General features: G+C 38.1%; 1 protein-coding gene across 4 annotated transcripts in view; it reads right to left on the reverse strand.

Annotated features, from left to right (window-relative positions):
* Window positions 1-24,828, reverse strand: part of LOC137293830 (uncharacterized) — a 66,809-nt gene that overhangs the window by 16,088 nt on the left and 25,893 nt on the right. For 3 of the 4 annotated variants that reach the window (XM_067824598.1, XM_067824597.1, XM_067824595.1), the window contains exons 3-16: window positions 20,025-20,188; window positions 17,545-17,621; window positions 15,062-15,190; window positions 14,596-14,702; window positions 14,261-14,398; window positions 12,889-13,016; window positions 11,792-11,889; window positions 11,276-11,397; window positions 10,418-10,524; window positions 9,381-9,464; window positions 7,897-7,986; window positions 7,352-7,487; window positions 6,787-6,855; window positions 3,011-3,069 (exon numbers count right to left, since the gene is read on the reverse strand). In XM_067824598.1, the coding sequence (XP_067680699.1) occupies window positions 3,011-3,069; window positions 6,787-6,855; window positions 7,352-7,487; window positions 7,897-7,986; window positions 9,381-9,464; window positions 10,418-10,524; window positions 11,276-11,397; window positions 11,792-11,889; window positions 12,889-13,016; window positions 14,261-14,398; window positions 14,596-14,702; window positions 15,062-15,190; window positions 17,545-17,621; window positions 20,025-20,188 (1,508 nt within the window). Of the gene's footprint in view, window positions 1-3,010; window positions 3,070-6,775; window positions 6,856-7,351; window positions 7,488-7,896; window positions 7,987-9,380; window positions 9,465-10,417; window positions 10,525-11,275; window positions 11,398-11,791; window positions 11,890-12,888; window positions 13,017-14,260; window positions 14,399-14,595; window positions 14,703-15,061; window positions 15,191-17,544; window positions 17,622-20,024; window positions 20,189-24,828 lie in introns of all 4 variants that reach the window. The other variant, XM_067824596.1, reaches the window with a different exon arrangement.

Below are 24,828 nucleotides of genomic sequence, written 5' to 3' on the forward strand. Positions count from 1 at the left end.
GACCAGCCCAGTTCTAGACACATCATTGTACATTTTCTTCATGATACACCAGCTGAAGGCACAATTCACATACTGTACTACAGATTATCAGTCTTTTCTGTATTTTTTTTTTTAATGATCCATGAGCAGACAGGACAATTCCAAAGGGACATAACTCTTGAGTAGTACTGTATTTGACTGTTAAACAGGCCATGTGCAGGTGTAATTCACCCTCACAAAACAGGATGCAGGGGTAATGAGTTGTAGTGAGATATCCAATTGTGTTAAACCACAATCAATAATCATCACCACTCGAGCAAAACACTCCAGGCATCACCACTCGAACTAAGCTGTTCCTCTGTGTGAGTTTGGTGATACATCCTAACAACTTGTCAAGGCCTGTTATTACTTTGGTGAAGGGTATGGCACTGACAAACCAAGGATGGCAAGTTGGACGAACTTCTGATTCCAACCCCCTAATTACTGTTTCTGACATTGGAAATTACATCACCTTATAACCTTATACCATTGGTCTACGTATGCACCTTCTCAGTCAAAGGAATACAAGTTACCTAGAAGGTGACAAGTATGGTGCACAGATTACACAGAGGAGCATGGTCTGCATAGGAAACACTATGCACTATTATGGAAGATGTAAACTGGCATGGTATATACAAAACTTCAAGTCAAATGAAGGAAGAAAGAACATACTGAAAAGAATGGGACAGCCAGAGAAAGACTGAGAAAGAAGTAAGACACCTCTGATGGATGGAAATACATCTACTTCTGCAAGGAAGATGTCAGATAGCTGTCCAACTCCCAGGAATGACAGAAAGTCTCAGCAGATATAGTATGCAACATATGGGTGTCTCGGGTCTAAGAAACACAAATCCATTCCAGAATGGGCAGAAACCTCCAAAAAGGTGAATATATCTCAGCTTGAGGGAAGTCTCTCAGACAGAAGGATGGGGAAACAATGGACTACACTCACTCAGTTTACACTGAGAAAGAAGAGCTACATGAAAGGTGACCTGAGTACCATAAAGTAGGATATACTGTACATCATGTAGAATACAGATATATGGGACTACTGGGTCAATCAACACTAGCACCAATGATAATTAAGCATCCTGACTAGCATATCCATACAAATCTCATCCCATCTTGTGGAATAACATACTGGAGTATAACAGGGAATACAGAAAAAAGTGGTTACAACAGATACAGTATGAACACTTAGATTGAATCACTGACTTTTTAATGTGGGAGATCAGATTTAATTAAATTTCAAAGAACACATCATTTCTTATAAAAGTATTGAAAGAAGATTTCATTTCACAAACTGTTGTATGACAATTCTTTTAGAGCAAGTACTCTGACAGTGACAACAATACAAGGATCTGTATCAAAATGTTGCAACATCCAAATAAAGAAGTGGTTCATCCATACAGTTTGTCCATATCTGATTCACCAGCTTATAAACATGCTACACAAAGAGGTCACTCTGACAGTGTTCACAGATGGGTGAGTGAATGAGTAAAGGTTCCACAGCTATTTTAGCAATATCCCAGCAATAGCACAGTGGGGGACACCAGAAATGGACTTCACGCATTGTACCAATGTGAGTAATCAAGCCAGGGTCATTGGCATCATGAACAAATGCTTCAACCACAAAACTACTATCCCCTCCGTAATTAAACACAAGAGGGACGTTGATGTTATTCATCCCTCTCATCAGCATCAACAATACCGATTTAAGCAGGGATCTACTTGGCACTGGTACAGTTACATTATGTTAAAGTTTTATACAACTAGATGTAATAGGTCTTGTCCAAAGATTGATGAAGCTAAAATGTAAAACATGAAAGATAATTTTGTTCGATCACGTCTATGAACCAATTAATTTGCATGACAATTCAAGAATTCCATTGGTGTTTGCTTGAATATTAAAAAAAACCATCAAAAGTTCTGTGTTCCTGTCTTTGAATGCCAAATAACTATACCCTAGAGTTATCATGTCAACAATTGTTTCCACAAACTTCATGTTAAAGTACAGCCCTACCAGAAACTAAATAAAAGTTTACATTGCAGCTTCATGTCAATTTGAACAACACCCCTCCCAAAGTGAAACTAAATCTACAATATGGCCCTTTCCCAAAGACATATGTTAGCTATAGACATGGTCATCAGTATTAGTTGCTATGCTTCTTCTAAAGGTTCAATGGGAGATTTATTAAGGGATGTATTAATAGCAGATTGAAATACATATACGCCATGTAGTGTGAAAGTTATAATTTCCTTGTCAGTGTTCAGCATATGTTCAGTACCATTAATCCTCAATAAGAGTCAAAGCTATCAATATGATAACAACAGAGGCCAGGTCCAAATAAGAATGACAACAATAGGGTACAAACATTATACTGAAAGGTTTTCACCATTGGCGGATCCTGAGAGGGATCAGGGGTTTGAAAATGACTTTCGATCACAATGAAGATTTTTTTGCGTTGGTGGGGGGTTCAGGGGATTCAAAACCCCTGAACCCCCTCCTTTCAAAATTCCTGGATCTGTCAATGTTCACCTCCATGTTTCAAAAGAAATTTTGAAATGAGCTTGTTATTCAGCAACAAACTATTTTAAGACAACAGGCACAGACATCATTACTGGAAAGGCTAGCAAGGCTATTCAAAGGGAGCTGCAAGTTAAGGGAATTGTGAGCTAGGACATGGACAATAACTCTATATCAAGTATGGCCTATCAAAATTTTGAAATTTATTCTGTTGGCTCCTTATCATTCTACCATTGTAAGATAGTAATATCATGGCTCTCAATCGAGGACTAACAGTAAATATTTTACTTGACTGGTGTGTGAAGTCAATAAATCTAGTATATAGTTGACTTTGCCCTGGTGCATGTATGGTGTTAGTTTTATGCTTGACCCTTGTGTCGCCGCTACCCGACGAAGGCAGTACAATCATGCAAGTGACTAGAAGCCAGAAACTAGCAGACGACAACAAAATGGCGGACATTGTACCTGGTCATCTTCTCGTTTAGGTAGGCGGAGATATGCCATGTTCTGGGATAAAGAATTCAGTAAAACAGAAAGATCAATCACTACTTATTAAGAAATCACACGACATGTTAATTCTTCTAATCTGGAAGAGAACATATATTAGTTATGACAGAAAATGAAGAAAACACACTGGGTAGATCTAAAACTGAAGTCTAGTCCATCACACTAAATACAACTGTCTTGGATCAGATTGTGAACACAGTTATCTCGTTAATCTGACCTCCATCTATCCAACAGTCAGCTTTATCCGACACTTTTGCTGGTATCAAACTGAATAAATGTAGCTTAGTCTCATCCTAATTAATCTGACAACTTGCTGTGCAACGAATGATGTTGGATCAAGAAGACTTGACTGTACCGACACATTAACATTTTCAAAAAATTTTCATTTCTGATCCAAGAATTTGTTTCCAGTGCACACACGTCTAAGTAATATTTCTATGATACCATATCCTTTAGAAGCACATTCATGGGTAAAATATTTTCTTAGTTTCAAGATTTTAAAAACAGACAAAAATGGCAAGGAAGTGGTATCACAATACATTAGGACTTAAACAGTTACTAAAAAGAATTATGGTATGAAATAAGGTTGATTAAGGATGTATTGGTGATTACAGTTTTGTACGAGAAGGACGGATGTGATATACTCTTACAGTCACAGCAGATGGGAGGGCATAAAGTCAGTAGCAGGCTACACCTTACAGTGATTCATTGTGGTGTGAACCAACACTATTACAGCGAGGTCCACTGTGGCTAACCTGGATGATGGTCACGAAACAAGTTTGTGGAGCTCAAAATCAAGCTGAAAACTCCATTGTACAGTAGATGATAAATGATACAGTGTTCAGATAGACGAAGAGCAGGCAGGCAGATAGAAGATGAACGATGATTAATATGACATAATGTTGTTATGTTCAGATAGATAGACAGAAGATGAACAATGATGAATATGATACAATGTTTAGATAGATATATAGATAGATAGATAGATAGATAGATAGATAGATAGATAGATAGATAGATAGATGGGAGTTGTCTCCCTTGTGATCTGAAATGAATGTATGAATGAATAATGTTGACAAGTCAAATAAGATAAAACAAGGCAAATAATATAAAGCATTCTAACATAAACACAACTGTAAGCATAAAAATGAAACAAAATAAACATAAATATCAAACATAAATGAAAGTTTGCAATGGCAGCACATAGTGACAGACACATGGACACATTCATGCAAAAGATTACCTCATAAAATGCCTTGATGTTTCATAGAAGCTTCATGATCTTTGTGATTTGATGAGATTTGTATTTTTGTTTAATATTACAGCAACATGATGGGGTCTATAAATAACTATGTCTCAGCCGGAAAATCTAGTGATTAACATCATCCGCCCATCATCATCTGTATCATAATATAGATCAAACAAGTCAGCTACAACAACCTAATCTTCTAACAAGCATGGATTGGTGAAGGACAGTTATCAGTCCTGGTCTTCATGGGGTTATTTGAAGATGTATGAACAGATACAGACTCACTAAGTCAATCGTGGACAGGAAAATCAAACCGTCGACTGATTCAACATTTACATATATATTCACATGCAGGAATTGGGGGAAAGAGCTTCAGTATCTTGCTACACATTTAAACTTTCCACAATTATGGAATAACATAGTACACTTAGTTGATTTGTATTCTGTTGCATGGATTGAATGTATCTTGTCACATAGATTGTTCTTATCAATAACATAGTGAATTTTGTTTTCCATGGCCTACAGTATGTAAAATTGCACAGTGTCACATACAATGCATCATCAAGATGTGTTCAAATTACTATAGCTTTCTTTGAGATAATATAATCTTCATCTTACATTTGTAATTTTTAGGATGTCCTGTAAACAATGACATAAAGCAAGTGAAACTGGTTTTGTGCCATTATTGGCAATATTCCAGCAATAACATGGCTGGAAACCTTTACATCTAACTAGCCCTGTGGTATGCTAAACCTATCTGAATATTTTTCCATTAAAATAATTACTCTCAAGTCATTACATTTCCTCTTTAAACTTCCTCATCATTTTCAATTTGACAAAAGTAATCAAGAAATAAAGTAGATTCAATTGAGGCTTCATATCAGCAAGCAAATACTATTAATCTGCTCATCGATGCAAAATTGTCCCAAACAGCTATGAAGAGTATGTTAGTAAACATTACATGTTTGCATTACCACATATGTCCCATGAATATAAAGTCAAAGTTACAAGAGAGGTGTCACGCCTGTTCTTCATTCTAGTTGATGTTGTGTATACACATGTACACATACACATGCCTCTGTCAGTGTTAGTACATGCTGAGTTGGACAGGAGAAAGAGGAGTGTTATGTTTTCTGGAAATAGAGTCGCTCGTTTACTACTAAAGAAAAAACTTTTAAAACATGCAAAAAGAAATCCAACAATCTACACAAATATGAAGTATATTACCAACTGAAACATACTAAAAGGAAAAAAACAAAAGCAATTTCCACTTGTACATGTAACTGAAGTTAATTTAGCATGTTTGTGTTAGGCAGTCTTTGAATGAATACAAAGGCAGTGTACATGTGATTATTTCACTTTAAAAAATAAGCAAAAAGCCTTAAATTGTCAAAAAAAATAACACATTGCAAAACAAATAACCATTCCCTTGTTCTTTGTAACTTCATGGAGTTCAAACCTCCAAAAACTTGAACTGTTTAATCATGACATTTTACAATAACTAATATGTCAAATATTCCCTTTTAATAACCAGATGAATACAGAAGTGACTATTGCAACTACGTAACATTTTCAAAATACATGTATTCAGATGCTCTGACATAAGAAGAAGGATGTTCTTTTTACCAATTCTGTGTTTATCACCTGCAGCTAACAGAAATTTCTACATCTACAAGCACTAGAGACATACAACACTATGGATGGTTGCAAGATATTGATGAAGATGATACTTAGCTGTGAATGACAGTGATACTATCATCTTACCTGTAGCTAAAACAAAACATATAAAACATAGAAACATTAAAAACATTGGGCATTCCTATAAAAAAAAAATTGGAGTAAGGTATGTTTCTGGTTTCTATTAAAGGCACTTTTTACCATTAGACAAATATCCATCAAATGACATATCGCTGTATTTCTTGCACATAAAAGAAAACAAATGCACCCTAGTGGCCCTTTGCATTTATGGTAGATTTGGGTATATTTAAGGAAATGTGCTCTCTTTTTCCAAAGCATATTACCAGGGATTCAAATGTATTCACATATTAGGCCCTCTGCAGAATGCTTTCTTAGAAACAAAACAAAGGGAGAGACTACTGTCACTTACACAGGTCCCCTGTCCTAAGTTGTCCGTTGGCCATTTGTTTACAGTAAGATTATTAGCCATGGTACAAGGAGTTGTAAACATAAAACAAGGTTTACACAACAAAATAAACTCCATGAGAAATGTTTAAGATGAACATGATGAATTTAACATACAAAGTCTACAAATGTAAAATAACAGATGCTTACAGAAGCTTCAGAGTATGCGTCATGTGAAGGCAAGGGGGATAACTCTAATCATGGTGGCGAACAGAAGCACACGTTCTGGCTTGTCTACGCATATTGAAGAATATGATACAGTGGATTTCATATGATATCTAGCAGCAGGACAGAGATACGACTGTGGATGGTACATAATTACATATACTCACCACAGAAGCAGGAGACACCATGTCTTCGTTGTACAGGAAGTCAGTATTGTTGATGCTTTCAGTCAGCTGTCGAAACTTCTCTGAAATATCAATTTGTTTTGTTCAGATATCTTAACAGTTACTGTAACTGGTAACTTAATATACTTACAACACAAACCATGAAATATATATTCAACAAAAACGTTAAGGACCACTAAAATTTTCAACAAAAAATATTCAATGTTTCATTTTACGATCCAAATAATACTTCAAGATACTGAACAGCAAACGAAACACGATTTAAAAAATGAAATTTCATGAAAGTAAGCATTCGGGTCTTCTTTTTAAAATGTGTCCCCCCAAAAAGTATTGAGTTTCTTTTGCTGTTTGTGTGTGTCTGTGTAAACAAATAATCACAGGATTCTGACATGCCAAAGGGACACCACTCTGCACAGGTAACTGCAGTACCCCTTTCGGATGGTTTTTGTTGAGGAAAAAGACACCCTTTCCTTAAAAAACTAACTCAGTACATATTACTAAAGGAACAAGCACAACAACATAATTTGCCACTTTTTAAAAAAAGATGTGACTACCAACCTGACTTGGCCACTGATGAAACAGGTCGGAAGACAACTGATACAGTGATCATACCACAGGACTTATCGACAACATATCCCTCAGACGGTTTGTTGTAGCCCAGCGTCAGAGTCTTCTTCACAATACATGTCTCTTCCTGTGTTGAGGAAAGCAGGGAGTCAGGAGGTACAACAGTATGTGGATTAATGTGATAAATAATGCAACAGGCAGCAAAATTTAAATTTCTCAAAACATTCTATAAATGAAGAAATCATTAGAATATTTGCTGAATCAAAAGATTACAGTGATTTCTCTGACTTAAACCATTTTATGGTTTGTACATAAGTTCTTCATGACTGAATAATGGCCATAGATGGGTCAGTTTTACTGGAACATTCTGACTGGGCACTGAAGACCTGACTCATCAACAACTTAAACTAAGTCATAAAACTACGTCTTAGTTACACCGATTTCATACTTCATCATTCCCTGCTGAGACAGATGAACCTTCAGGACTGACATCAAATATGCAAATACATAAAACTGTTTTCCGTTTTCATGATTACCGTGGAAAGCTGTAGATGAGCTGAACCCAGGAAATCATCATCAATGACGTTTGTTCCGTCCCAGTCAAACACAAAAAATGACAAAGAACTCTGCAAAGGAAAACAATTATCCAGCCTATTACAAATGTTTGGTTTTCTGTTGTCATGGCAAAAACATATAGTTTGTGTTACACTCATTTCAACAACAATAAATATTGTTAATCTGCACAGCTTTATGACACAATTTGTCTGGATTACAAAGTTTCCAGATCACCTGGACCAATGCTGTTTCAAAGTAAATTAAAGTAAAGTATAATTTAAACCATAGTATCACAGATGTGCGTTCTTTACAGAACGCATCAAAAACATGTTTCATATCAACAAGACCGAGACAAAGGAGATTTCATCATACATTTTTAAAACTTGAATATAATGATTAACTGTGCCTTTTTTATCACATTTTCAAACTGCATTTAGATTACTCTCTAAAAACACCAAAAGAATTACGCGTTCAATCCTTACAATTACATTTTACAATAAAAGAACATCTTCTCTACAACAGTTGACACACAATCACTCAGGCACCTATAATAAATATTAAAAATTCAATTTGTGGCAAGACATGAATTAGATGACTGCTTAATTTATTCACATAACTTGGTTTGCTTTCAAAGTCATTAGAAATAAATGCAAAATTTGCATCAAAAACCCAAAATTTGTCAATCAACACAAAATGTACATACAGGGAAACAACTCCAAACCACATTATGAACAAAGATTAACTCCCTTTCTATCACAATAAACATCCAATAACTTACACACACTTTTCATATTTCACCTACAAGGTATGTTCCTTTATCAGAAACTTGAATGGAAATGTTTTAGACTATTGATTTGACAGTTCTAAGGACTGCTATCACATTTAACAATTCTCCTCTTTTCTACTTTTCTAGTAAGTCAAGAACGGATGTAGCTTCCTTTATAACACAAAGCCTGGGCTAACACATTAAATGTTGCCAAAAATACTGGACAAGCCATAAATATTATCTAAATATAAAGCTTTGCAACCTACTGAGATTACATGAAAATACTTGCTTGCAACACACCTGTTAAGGGACATTAGCTACTAAGGTTGGTGTCGATTGTAGCTTATAGTCATTTTAGTGGACAAGTTCAAATTTATCAATATTTAGCAATTTTTAGCAATATTTCAGACATATCGTGACTATATAATCATAATAATCTACAATAAATTTGTGCAAATGGATGGTAACTGCATCCAAAAATTGTGATCCTCTTGACTAACAATAACTGCAGTGACAGATATTTTAAGAAGTTCCCAGTTATCTGCAAATTCTAGATTCTACTGCGGTGGAAAATAGGCCATCTTGTTGGGTGTGACTTATCTTTTCACATTCATCACAAAAGTAATTCCAGGGAGCTTGCCACAATTACAATGAAGACACAAATGTTATATCCCATATCAACATTAACACGATACAAACCTTGGTGTAATCGGCTACAAAAAACTCCACCCAAGACTCCCAGCGTGGGTTCCGAGTATGCGGAACATAAGGTGTAGTCAGCACCTGAACAAACACAGTATGCATCATAAAGGTAACAGTAACAAACATTTTGTCATATCTGATAATCGCTTCATAATATATCTCACTAACACTGTTTCTGGCCACATCATGTGCCAGATCAGCCTTATGGGCATCTGCTGGACAATGTGTCACATCATGTGCCAGATCAGCCTCATGGGCATCTGCTGGACAATGTGTCACATCATGTGCCAGATCAGCCTTATGGGCATCTGCTGGACAATGTGTCACATCATGTGCCAGATCAGCCTTATGGACAACTGCTGGACAATGTGTCACATCATGTGCCAGATCAGTCTTATGGACAACTGCTGGACAATGTGTCACATCATGTGCCAGATCAGTCTTATGGACAACTGCTGGACAATGCGTCACATCATGTGCCAGATCAGTCTTATGGACAACTGCTGGACAATGTGTCACATCATGTGCCAGATCAGCCTCATGGGCATCTGCTGGACAATGCGTCACATCATGTGCCAGATCAGCCTTATGGGCATCTGCTGGACAATGTGTCACATCATGTGCCAGATCAGCCTTATGGGCATCTGCTGGACAATGTGTCACATCATGTGCCAGATCAGCCTTATGGACAACTGCTGGACAATGTGTCACATCATGTGCCAGATCAGTCTTATGGACAACTGCTGGACAATGTGTCACATCATGTGCCAGATCAGTCTTATGGACAACTGCTGGACAATGTGTCACATCATGTGCCAGATCAGCCTTATGGGCATCTGCTGGACAATGTGTCACATCATGTGCCAGATCAGCCTTATGGACAACTGCTTGACAATATGTCACATCATGGGCTAAAACAGGCCATAAAAAGGTATAGAATGGGCACATAGCAATATTTTTCAGTTGCAATGTCGACGCTCATTTTTAAGTACATAACGTAGGTAATTTGTTCAATATGTCCCTGACAACCTTACCCTTCGCCTGTCACAGAAGAGGACACAGTATGGATCTGACGCCCCAGTCTTGTCAGCCACTAGGACATTTACAGCACCATGGATACAGATGTACATCACCCCAGCAGCTGAAAGGGCATGGGGTCAAGGTCGGGATCAAGACATTTAGTATGAAGATCAAATCTGCTATTATGGAGCAAAAGTCGGACCAACTGATAACCAACTTTAACCTTTACAACAGGTAAAACATTTGGATCTACATATACACTACATATATACTGATGTAGAATTCATATGTAATGTTCATTTGAGAGATCCTCTGATTTCGATGGCAATGTGTATTCAGGCAAAGCTTAGATGGTAGTTCGAGGAAACTCATTATAAGTCTTGAAAATGCCTTGTGAAATTGTTACAAAGGAACAAACAACAATAGTAGCAAATTTGATATGTCATGGCTATACCATTATCAATTTTGTTTGAGAGTAAAGTGTGAGTGATTGACTGAGTATGGAGCAATATTCCAGCAATATCACATTGGGGGCCACCAGAAATGGGTTTCAGATATTGTACCCATGTGGGGAATCAAACCGGGACCTGGGCATGACAAACGCTTTAACCATTAGGCTACCCCACCGCCCCTGTTTGCGAGTAAAGTGAATGAGTATGGTTTTAATGCCGCTTTTAGCAATATTCCATCAATATAACAGTGTGGCACACCAGAAATGGGCTTCACATATTGCTTCTGTGGGGAATCTTACACGGATCTTCGGTGTAATGAGACACACTTTAACCACTACGCAACTCCACTGCTCTTTGGGAGTAAAGGTTTAGTACCTGTTTCTGAAAACAAGTCAGTACAAATTACAATAAGGGCCTCACTTTCTGTGACTTTCTCTTTCTTTGACTCCATGAGTGTCTCCAAGCTGATGCTGGGTAGCGGGGAGTATTGCATCTTCATGGTCATCATCGACCCATCCTTGTTCTTGATCTCCTTGTCCGCACTGGAAACAAGGAAACCGGGTTAATCAAGTAACATTCCAAGCAATATCACTTCATAAACAAATTTTCAATAGGGTTTTCAATTATCTTCAGCAAAATTCTAAACAACATCAAGGCTGGGTCTCCACATTGTAACCACTTGGTATCAAACCTGGGCCTCAGAGTAAGGAGCTAATATCTTAAGCGGACGGCTATGCACAGGACAGACTTGAAGTAAGTGTCTTTGACAATTAATCATACAAATGCTTGCAAACGGTCAAGTATGTTTCACCCCTCTATATGTAATATTCAAATGCTTATGGTTTATAAAGAATTAATCTTGTTTTATTCAGTAAACAAACACATGCAAAAAAGGTCTAAACTGGATACTATTTCATGAAATAATCAGAGACTTACAATTCTCGCACTTTGAAGGGGAATGAAGACAGATAGAATTCATGTTTCTCCAGAACCGTGGAAGTCAGCAGACGCTTACACTTGTTCTTTACCAGGAGCTGCAAAAAAGGTCAGGATCAAAGGTGAAGGTGAAGTGAAAAACCAGGGTACAAAATCAGGTCACTCTTCACTTTGCAGACCATCATATCTGTCAAACCACTCACAAAAAGCGATTTTTCAATACACATTTTCAATTCACAGGCATTTGTTTTAAGGTGTGTAAGCTAACTGGAGACTATATATTTCGAAAACTGAGAATTAGTTCAATCCATACATAAATCTAATGACACAAAAATCCAACTTGTTCAATAAGTACTGCAAGTTTTATTTGGGGATGTCATTATGCCATTCTCCTGTCTGATGGATTCGCCAGCAGCACTGAGAGGTCGAATAGATTTTGAACAAGAACAGCCTAAAAGAGTCTTTGAATGTCATTTAGAAGTGAAAATACATAAGAATGAAGATTTTTATGGATATCAACTTCTTTATGAGAGAACACAACGTTTCGGAGTTAATGCTTACTCCTTCATCAGGTGATGAAGGAGTAAGCATTAACTCCGAAACGTTGTGTTCTCTCATAAAGAAGTTGATATCCATAAAAATCTTCATTCTTAAGCCTAAAAGAGGTCATCAGTGTTTTATGGATCATAATCTAGAGTTTCATTAGCATTAAAATGCATTTGTACTGACAAGTAGGCTTCAAATATAGTTTTAACTTATTTGTAACATGCATATTGATTTTTCACTCAAGCATCTTCTAGTGATGTACACATTAACATTCAGTTGTGAGTCAGAAATCATAGACAAAGTACTGTGACTGTGTCTCAGTCCACCCACCTGTGAATGGATACCTCATAATGATGGGGAGGCCGCAATAACTTTGTATGCTCAGTGACTGTATGAGTAGCAGAATCCCTTTGGAGATTGATAATAGAATGTGCCGTTGATATTGGCATCCACTGATCAAGGGTAAAAACCAGCGCCTTGAGGATTTACTAGTTGTGAGGATATGTGCGCCATATCTTATCCTATTAAATCCTAATAGCATGAGACAGTACCTTCTCATTAGAAAGGCTGTAGATGAAGAAAGAGCAGACGTCTTCCCACTCCTCTGATGCTGGAACCTCCAACGTCTCACGTTTATTTTCTCCAACACGTAGCACGCTGTATCGGATCTCATCGGATGCTAGAATACAGAAACCATAACAGAGTGCATTTACCATGTTCTGTCATGATTAAAGCACTTATAACACAGTTATAACACCATACATTCAATAGGAGCTACAGAAATTGTTCCTCACCTCAGCATCCTGACATTTGAGACCAAGAAGCCTACTCAAAACTCAGGTGAAGATTGGGCAATAAAAGAACGATCAACAATGTTCTAACATTTAATCAGCCATGACTTTCTTCGCAAGCACCCAAGCACCCAAGCACCCAAGCACAGTCGAACACCGCTGACTCAATACAATGTATTTACAGGACTAGGAAAAATATTAACTTACCCGAATATCAACACATTCAAGTTCGGCATATCATCAAATACAAACACAAAAGAAAACAAAAGAAAACAGTAGATTGCATGTCTATTATTTAGTTGTCCTCACAGAGATCGCAAATATACATGGTAATCTTGTCATTGTGTCAATTTTGAAACATATAAAAGTTGGATTTACTCGACAAAAGTGGAGAAATTTGAAAGTTTTCACTGTCGGACATTTGGTGCCCGGATTTCTCAGTCGGCAATTTAGTAACAACTCAACAATCAATTGCTTGTACCGTGATGACATAAGTCCCTGATTACATTCTCATTATGTTTTTATACAAAACTATAATCTGTTATCAGGAGTGTAAAGTTGAAAGTGGGTGTACATCCTAATAAGGTAAACAAACAAGTGACACCTACAACACAATTAGCCTTAATTAGCCTACACTACCGCTACCTTCGATTCAAGCTGTGGCGTGTGTAAACACGTGGAGGCAGTCACAGATCAGATGGATACTTGTTTGAGAAAGGTAGGTGCATATAAACTTTACGTGCAAGTATCGAGTTAAAAGGGTAATTTCAATATCCAAAATATTGAGACATCCGTATCGAAATAAAAGGGAAATAATAATGAGAAATTATATTGAGACAACCGAGATATTGACATATCAGAGAGCAACACAATAGTGTTCAACTGTACTCCAATCGGCAAAATTAATATTTCTGTACATAAGAGTGCCCTTGGCATAAACCCCTACTTCTCCAGAGCCTTTCTTCTCAAACCAGCACCGATAACATGAAACCTTCTTCTGCACAGTAAAACCCTTCTATACACAGCAGCACCAATGACAGGAATGCTTACTTCTTCAAAGAAAGTCTTTCTATTCAAACCAGTACCCTTAACCAGAAACCCTCATCTGCATAGTGAACCCGTTCACACATACCAGCACCCTTGACAGGAACCCCCTTCAACTGTATCGTCAGTACACCCTCTGCAGTGTTCTTCTTGGGTTTGCCACGGCTGATCTGGATTGGTCCAATCTTGGCAAAGTGTATATCTACTGAAGCTGGATCCACCAGAGCTGGAACACAAACACAAGCATAATCTACTCCAGACAGAACCCAACGATGTTCAAAGATACAATGTACAAATCCATCATGGTACAAACCTTTCAGCAGACAGTAGATTGGAACTCACTTGGTAAAAACCCGTCTAGCCCCGAAAACCCCTACTCAACACCATCCACCATATGTATTCCACCCCTCTGCACCCTGGTACCTTTGGTCAAGCTCTCCATGACGTTAGTGTGAATCCAGCTCTTCAGCAACGGCACCTCCATCATCTGGATTGCACGCAGCAGACTGATGTTGAAGGTCACATCAGGCCTACGATATAGACGACAGAAATTACACTCAAGCTTTGAATACTATACATGATACTAGGTTTCGAAGATCCAAGAAATTTGTTTTAATACCCGCATACAACATTTTGTATAAAGGTTATAATTCTGCTGTTACTTGTAGTAATATGGCATAAAAGCTAAGTATAAAAATAGGCAGGAATGTTCTGTTCGAGATAATGTTAGGTATACTTGCTGAATGATCATAATTTTTAAAAAAGCATTTCATAATTCCTGCATTTTTGCATAAATAGAACTCTAACTACATATTGTTTCTTCAAGTAAAGCAAAATTCATGGGACAGTCATTAATTCTACTTCGGTAAAATCGAAAACAGATCCTTACTTTTCGGTAAAGCAAACTGTTGCCTTGGAGATGTGAGGGAAGGGGACATCCATCGAGAACTGTACAATGGCCTGCACTGTCCCTGACAGAACCAATTCCTGAATGACCATGTCAAAACCAACATTCACCCTGTGAAGGAGATAAATACTGTATATATAGTCCTGGACATACGGAAAAAAATCCTGATTTGCTTTTGTTTTATAGTAAGGGTTTGGTGGAATGGAAAAATGATATAGTTCTGGGACATGAGACTATGTGTTGCCATATTAAACAACGTTTATACAACCCTAGATACACATAATGGAGAACTAAACCAAAAGTGTATTCACTCTGGCATACAGAGAAATTCCTGCCATATGAGCTAATGTTGACAGCCTTAATAATAATATATGTAACATAACTTTATCATATGATGACTATTCCAAATCACTTGTATTAATAACACAAATACTGGTGATGGTATGAAGGACTGTTGAGCTCTGTTTGTTTTAAGAGAAAGTAATCGAAAGCAGCATCCAGAGGGAAGAAGTTCAAAATGGCGAGATAAAATGTATGAACTATCATTTCTAATCTTAGCTGCCTTTTTGACAAAATAGATGAAGGGAATATACTCGAAAGTCACTCCTACATGAGAACCTTTACCAGAATACCCATGAGATAGTGAGGTGTATTCACCATCACATTTACTGGTAGATACCAGTACTTATACACTGTATTCCAGTTTAAAAACTTGTCGGCTTGATATGAAAGGAAAGTTTAATGTGATGCAGCACTTCATAGCTACTACTGAAATGATATCTACTACCATGTGTATGGTGCTCACAAAACAAATATCATGATAAGGGAAAATCTAGCATTCAAAGGAGAACTGCTCTCTGTGAATTGTAGTATGAAACTTAATAAAGGCCCATGCATATCAAATCAGGTGACAAATATTGGCGACTGGCTGCAATAAACACCTTTTCATTCTAATTGTTTTTTTGCAGTTCTATGTGTTGAGATAAGATTTATGTTTATGTTAACCCTAGCGATGACATACTGGGATTCATATTACAGAAAATGTGGATTATTTTCATCATCTGGGCTCTAGATAACTGATCAACATTGAGATTACCTTAACACTATATTTAGAGTACTGCATGAATTTAATGGAGTAATTTTGTGTTTCGTTTCATATATGCACAACATTGCTTCTCTCGTGTAAACAGGTCAATAAATAATAAAACAATACTCTTTCAGATATATACGCACATAAATTATTCTAAAACCCTACATCAATGCTGTGCTGTGTATCTGCTACATTTTCTGAATTATTTCCTACCATATGGTGTATATTTTTTTATCTGTACATATGCCCTCATATGGAGCACTACATTATGTATGTGTATCACTATCATCCTTATCATCCTTAGAACTGATATGCTTGACTAACCATATTACACATTGTTACTACATCCTCTATCAACAAAGATGACGAAGCCAAATGTTTAATCCAAAATGTGCAACCTTCCACTCTGGTGTATGATACAGACAATGATGGTAACAACTTTAGCGTCCTAACATGTAAATCAGTCAATGCAGCCATGTGGAACATCCTGCTATACATGACCTCCCCAAGAGTCAGGGGCCATCAGCAGTTGCCGGGGACAACAATCAATATCTCTTACGGGTCACAATACGACCATTTACCACATAGGTTATACAGTCATTGTGATTGGACTGCCTGCTTCACCAGTAACTTCTATTATTATAGGACCTTTATATAGCACACATAGCTATGCATCTAGAACATGCTCAAGGCACTGGGGTGTTTCCTTGATCAACAAATGTCTGTTTTCCGGCATTGTTCTAACCAGCTCAGGTCCCTTGGGAGTCTTCAGCTTATGCTGCCTGTTAGGAGCAGTGAGTTATCACTCAGTTTCATCCTCTCAAGGTACCCATTTGCAACTGGGTGGAGTGGACACATAGTCACAATATTTTGTACAAAGATGCTGCACTTCACCATACCCACAACTAGGTGTCTGCACATGTTCATGTGTCCACCATCTGGTCACCTATCATCAGTTGAATGGGTTCTTTTAAGTGCACAAGGTTGTTTAAAACAAACTTGGGGTTGTAGCAACTCTTAAAGAGCCTGCAGGCAATGTTAGCTCCAAGGTTTTACGACCGATAACAATTGAGGATTAATCCATCCATCTTTTGCTTACCAGTGCTTGAAGCAAGTCACTAATGTGAGTGAAGTGTTAGTGAACTGATAAATACATTTGTCAAAAAGGAAAAGTTAATGTCATTTTGGTAATGTAGTGGCAATGTCAAAGATGTCAAAATATGAAATTATATTGCTATCAAGTACAAGGATAATGTACAAAATATATCATCAACAATAAACTTGCATAAACTAACACATCATCAACACTAATGAATACATTTTGTCAATTACAAAATTTGCAGATAACCTTGCCTGCATCTAACTTTGACCTTACCTCTTGCTGCCAACACGCCCACGAAAGATCATCTTAAAGTCCTCACATTGCATCGTAACGTCAGACTCAAGCACAACCTGAGGATCACAAACATAGGCTGTATATTCCGCTCCTCTTCCCTGCATGGCTCAGACTGAACTTGACACACAAGAAAAATGATTCCAACTAAGATAGGACCCCATGAAGATGGCAAGAATCTTTAGTATATATTGTGGATATTCTAGCTCCTGTTGTCTCTGGGTGACTTCTTGTCCACTGCCATTTTCAAACCAAATGGCAAAAAGAAGACACAGTCATCAATATCCCCTACATTACCTCCAATTTAAGTCTAAGTCACACTTGTTGCCATGGAAACAAATTATTTTATTAAGAATACCTAAACTACCAAAAGGCACTAATACACCACCAGATCTATCTAATACACCACCAGATCTATCTGTGTGACAAGTTTGGTAAAGAAATATTGAATGGTTTTAAAGTCTTGTTCCGGAAAAGATAAATGTGCACGGATGGATAGACAGACAGGGTGCATTTTAATACCCCTAACAAAACGCTTTTCGGGGGATAATGAGCTCTGATTCCACAAAGTGATTTTAAAACAAACACATATCATACACTTCATCACAGATTTGGGCGATGGGGTAGCCTAGTGGTTAAAGTGTTCACTCATCACGCCAAAGACCTGTGTTTGATTCCCTTCATGGATACATTGTGTGAAGCACATCTATAGTGTTGCCCGCCGTGACATTGCTGGAATATTGCTTAGAGCAGAGTAACACTAAACTCACTCACTCATTACAGACTTATGACAGCTATAGCACTACAGTCACTTTACAGAACAGACCCTACAGAGCCATTATTCTGGCTGTCACATTAGGACGATTCATCCTTACACAAAAAAAAGATGGCATACCTTGGTGGCTTGGGTGTGTCTTAGCTATCTATGATACAACTTTAAGCCATTAATGGAGTAAACTGAACTAAGTGGTAAGTGTGCAAAACCTTTATCAGTTACACTCAAGACACACAATAAAACTCATGATAACCCAAGCAGAATAACAGTATACTTAGTGGGTTAGGTTTTTATCACCGATGCCGATCTGAATTGCCATACAGCTGCAGTGAAGTGTGCGATGGGAATTCATTAGAGCAAGAGGTGAAAGGAAAGAGACCATATGCATTTCAAAGTAAAATGCTCAGGTTTACTTCAAACTATCTTGACATGCATCAACAGATTCATCGTTGGATAAATACAATGACCACTTAATTCTCATATACTTATTGTTCCTATGTATCTACACAAGACGGAAATTTGTATGTGCATTTAGGAGATAAACTTCATGTGTTGGCCAATTTCCGGGTGTTATTGAGTATTTGAAGCATGGGAATGCATTTGGAACCGACGGCGTCAACGTCATGTTGGCCAATATATGATGTTTATCGACATTGTAAACACAAAAGTAAACCGAAGGGGTTTTAGTGTCTGCACTTGTTTACATCGAATACGGACACAGCAGTTAAGTGTCATCAGCTGGCCGTTTCAGCTGGTTCTCATGGTAGCATCTGGAGTTGCTCATTTGTGACGTCATTTTAACTTTACGTCACAATATGATTTGAATGACATCACCACTGTTGATGACACAACAAAACAATTGTTTATGTGTCAATACGCGGTGAATAGTCTTTCAGTTTCCGGGAATCTAATACCATTTAATCATGTTTTTCAACCCATCAGATTACAGAACACAGTAACTTTTGGTTTACAATGCCTGATATATGCACTCTGCAAAATTACAGCAATATGATGAAATATGTAAATAATCAAATCTGGACCAGACAATCTAGTGACTGACATCATAAACATCAATCCACACAGTTGTGATATGATGACATGCATCAAGTTACTGAGCAGAAGACTACTTCTAACCTAAACGTTTCTGTAACAGATAAAATACAATCCATCCTTAATTCAGTAAAACATTCACGGTTCAGTGAACCCCATCTGTCACTGTCAGTGTACACAGATGCCAAGTGCAATCAAACAAAACAACATATCTGAATAATAAAATGACTTTTTCAACATGGCTTTATTATTCTTATGAAAAAGGGTGAAGTATGATCTGATTATTCAAAATTTGATTCCATAGTCGATATTGCTTGGGTGAAATATCTCTGAGGAGACATGACTTCATGCTTTTCAAGCCTTTGTGACATCAGTGATTATCATGATGTCAGAATCAATTGACATCACTATTGCAGAAGCTGGTTAGCTGTTTTAGAAATTGAAAAAAATCCTAGAATGATTTTGGATCACAAATAGAAATTCATCCTTGCGTACAAGTTCATATACATTAAAACTTTTTTAAGAAAAGTAAAAATGTCATCAACAAGCATCATCAACTCAAAATAATTTAAATCAATAATGAAAGTGCTTAATTAATATCTGACACTTTTCCCCACTGGTCTCAGAGACCACTGACCTGGAAGGTGGACATGTTGTCCAGGCCTTTGGGAGGCTGGTTGACGTTGAACCAGGTACAAGGCTTGTGTCCTCCAGGGACGCCCTCAGAAAACTCGAACACTCGGACATTGCGGATGTGGGGAGTCTGATGGCCCACATTAAAAGTTGTTAAGGCAAGGCTTTCTGAAACACAAGCATACAGGCATGACATCTCTGCAGATCACAAGCACTAACTTTACCACTGTTTAGCTATTCAGTATTACAAAGGAATATGCAAGAGCAGAATGGAACCAAGGCCGACAAACAAACAACCTTAATGTGAAGTCAGTCCCACAATCAGCAGATCCAGGCAGAGCAAGGGGACTGAACTCTGAACAGTAAATAGGTATATAGTACGGAACTGAACATAAGCCTAAATTCACTTTGTTACGTGGGTATACAGCTTCATAACAGTGGTGATCCAAAACCAGATCAGTATATGATCAATGTATGTGCTGTAATCCCCTCCAAACCTGTATTAGTACACTGGGAAGCCTAGTTGATTGATAGACATAGTTTACTGCATGTTTTATTGATCATGCTCTCTACATTGACTGATTTATTCCACTTGGATGTGGCAATATTCTTCAATCATTCACTCACTCATACAAATAAGTGTATTAGTTAAAATTAATTCCAATGCATTACGGGGTAGCAAAGCAGGTGGAATGTCTGGATAATATCCTATCATAGCAACGGTTTGCAACTGGTCTATACACCACTGTCAAACAGGGCAGAATACTGGTTATCATCCACAAATTGCATCTGCTGTGACTCCATCAGCCTAAGACAAAATAGTGTGTTGTGTTGGATCATGCATAACTCATCTGGTTTGTGTCACATTATGTTGTGACAGTTGGAAATGAGGAGTTATAACCCAGGAGACGTATCAGCCATTGCAGCAAAATCCCTTGTGTTGAATAATGTAAGCATGGTCAGGTCTGATAAATTTTATTCCTAGAGTGACACAGAAGATACCATGAACTGCAGGTTATCATGACATTATTGAGACAATGCTGAATGCAGGTTATCATGACATTATTTAGGTATTGCTAACTGGAGGTTATCATAACATTATTTAGGTATAGGAGAAAAAACGCCTCCGAAGTTTTGGTAGAGAATGTAAACCTGAGGGGTAGGGAAATCCCGAGGGGCGTAGCCCCGAGGGATTTCCCGACCCCCGAAGGTTTACATTCTCTACCAAAACTGAGGAGAAGTTTTTTCTCTTGCTTATAAACCGTCATTTTAAATATTGCGTTATAAGGAATTAGGACCTCACTATACCGCGAACATTCGGAATGACAGCAATGTCGCAACTCTAATGCACAAGTTAGAAAACGCACGGGATTTTCACGCAGTGCACGTGTTTTTTGTGAGTGAGTCAGTTATATACCACGTGGTTACTTGAATCCGCTCATTGCTAACCATGGCAAACCAGAGCGAAGACGAAATGTTTTTAACACAGTCGCAGTTTAAGAAAGATGATGACAATGCTGCTGCTGCTGCTGCTGCTGCTGCTGCTGATGATGATGATGATGATGATGATGATGATGATTTTCTGTTCCGTTTCGCGGCACCTTTGACTGAGGAAGATATTGAAAGGAAATTATCTCGATGTGTTCCAAGAACGACAAGGTACAAAAATGATTGGGCGAAAGGAGTATTCAGGCGATGGCAAGAAGAGCGTCGGACGAGGTCAATGGATGCAAACATCGCGCTGTCGTCGTCCGTCTTGACTGAAGACTTGCTGGATATGACTGCTAAAGATATAAATACAGCCCTAAAGTATTTCCTATTCGAGGCGAGGAAAGTGGACGGGACTTGCTACCCAGCTGTTACTGTGTATGGGCTATTCACGGCAATAGCGTCACACTTGAAAGCTAACAAATCTCCTTACAATCTGATGGAAGGCGAAGAGTTCCAGGACAGCAGACAGGCACTGGACGCATGCATGCGTGAGAGGTCCACAGCTGGTCTTGGAGCAGACGTGAGAAAACCTACAGAGGTGATAACTCGAGACGAGGAGAACACTCTGTGGGAGAAGGGGGCTCTTGGAGAAGGCACGCCGCAAAAACTCCTGGACACAGTCCTCTACTTAACTGGTGAGTTGCATTTTGCATTTGATTTCCCTGTCGAAAAGTCGGATATTAGCAATTTTGGCATTTACAATCAAACCTTCACATCGAAAATAAATGTGATTAACTGGAACAAAATGCCCGACTTCACTTTGAGGCAAACCAAACCAAACAAAGTTTGGATGGATATTTTGAATCCCGTGTTAAGACCAAAATAGATAAACATTATATAATTGTGTACGGAATTTTATTTTCCAGGACTTAACTTCGCCTTGAGAGGTGGAAAGGAACATCGGAGTTTAAGACTACACCAACAACCTCAGATTACAGGCCCACATACAGACCAGAACGGCCGCAGGTACCTGCAGTATGTGGAAGACGTCTCTAAGACAAATGCCGGGGGAGTGAAAGACAGGAAACTGCAGAAGAAAAAGGTGCGAGCGTATGAAAATACCAAGAACCCGGAACGATGTTATGTGCGCCTTTTCATGAAGTACAAGTCACTTTGGTATGTATTAGATGTTTTCTGATACATTTCTGATACATGTTATACATTCTTTAGATATACCACTCATTTAATCACATCATGCGGGTGACTTGACCCATACTGCATGTAAATTGTCTTATAATTTTACTCCCTGATGATGATTGCACGCATTGGTTTAGGGGCATATAAATGACAAATGCAAACATTTCATACTTAATTGATTCTATGTCAACACAATTTAACTTTCCAGCCTACCATCTTCAACTCGAGCAAATGCGTTTTACTTCACCCCGATGAAGAAACCTAAGGATGGAAAATGGTACCTAGAGTCGCCCATGGGCCACAACACAATCCAGACAACGGTGAAGAGAATATGTGCTGAAGCCGGAATTGAAGGAAGGAAAACGAACCACTCGCTCAGATGCACTGCTGCTACCCGTCTCTACGAGGCAAACATAAGCGAGCAACAGATTTGTGAACAAACTGGTATGTAACTCAATGAATATCTGCAAAACACGAATGAAACTTGAAGTGACTGGGCCAAATTGCAATTTGGCGATTTTAAATGCTAGAACTTGTGATGTCAACATGTGTTATGGTTAACATGCCAAGATCCGGGTTCGAATCCCAATGATGGCCCCAAGCAAAGCGATTACAATATCATATAAATTGCTTTTCAAACGGTTATGTACAATTTGAAATGACTTATCAAGATGAATTCTTTTATTGTAGGTCACAAAAGCGAGGCAGTGAGGGTTTACAAGAGAACCAGTGATCAACAACAAGCAATGGCGTCAGATGTTCTCTCATGTTCAGCTCCAAAGAAAACTCAGACGTCTGCGACAGTGTCGGTTCCTACTTCAGAGGGAGATTCCGGTACAACACAAACTGTCGCTCACGGAAGTGTTACAATGACGTTCAATTTCAATTAAAACACTGTTGTCAGAGTTTTTGTTTTTCCTTTCCTGTGAATGCAGATTTCGGTGGCTGATCGCTCCAAACCGGTACTTTCGGGACGAGGGTTTACTCCTAGTAAAACCTGGGAATAGGTTTTACTTAAATCTAGTTAAACCTATTCCCAGGTTTTACATTGGGAGTAAAACCTCTTACCGGGTATTGGTGCAAGTAGAAAGGATAATGACCATTAAAGGCAGTGATCAGAATTAGGTTTATAAGTATTGTTAATTGGAGGTTATCATGACATTACTGATATATCACTGAATGCAAGTTATGACATTAGTGAGATATCGCTAACTGCAGGTTCAGGGTTCATACAAAACTAAAGAAAAGAATTTAAGGCTTGTTCTAGGTTTTTCTGGGCAAAATTAAGGCCAAAATGACAAGCAATTATATAAGTAATCCTAATGAAAATAACAAGCAAGACCTCTGAGCACTGTTAGGTTTAATCTGAAATTCTGATTTCAGGTAGTGTCTGCTTATCTATGGTAGTACACGAACATTTCTGCATGTAATACCAAGTTAAGTAACACCAAACTTGTACTGCACACAGCTCAGGAGTATTTTTGGAAAGATCGACTGGCTAGTGCTGGGTTCAAGGCATGATCTTGCTTTCAAAATGATCAAACGTAGCACTAAGTTTAAGAGTGTAATCGTGGATGATCTACTGAGGGCAGTAAAAGTGATTCGGAAGTTGAAATATCTGTGATGGTGTAAGTAGTGTGGGCACTCGTGTGATTTTCCTTGTTGGGGAGAACGATCACTGTTGTCCACTGGCGTGGCATGTCAGCAAAATAAAGAGGGTAGTGAGATCTACAATAGCTGCAGATACACTGAGTTTGCTGGAAGGACTTGAGAATGTTTTCTACTTGAGAAGACTCTTGAAGAGATTACAGGATTAACAGGCGGTTTTGATATTCATGCTTTTGTTGACTGTGTGGTAGAAGCTGTGCATTCAACCAGTCTTGTTGATGACATGCAATTGAGGCTTCATAGTACAGAACAAGTGAACTCTGTGAAATGGATTCTTGGCGATCGGCAACTTGCAAACTCGATGACGAAAAGAGGGGCATCTGATGTTAGACTTCTGAATGTGTTGCAAACTTGATTTCTTCAGATTCATGGATGGTGATTTTCATTCTTGAGTGTTTTAACATTGGACATTTTATGAATTGAAGACTGTGATCTTGTGAGATTTTGAGACTATAAGTGATAGGGACGAACAATCACAAAGGCACAGAACTTTATTCCTATAATTGCTTGTG

Source organism: Haliotis asinina, chromosome 8 (assembly GCF_037392515.1).
Source record: "Haliotis asinina isolate JCU_RB_2024 chromosome 8, JCU_Hal_asi_v2, whole genome shotgun sequence".
NCBI lineage: Eukaryota > Metazoa > Mollusca > Gastropoda > Lepetellida > Haliotidae > Haliotis > Haliotis asinina.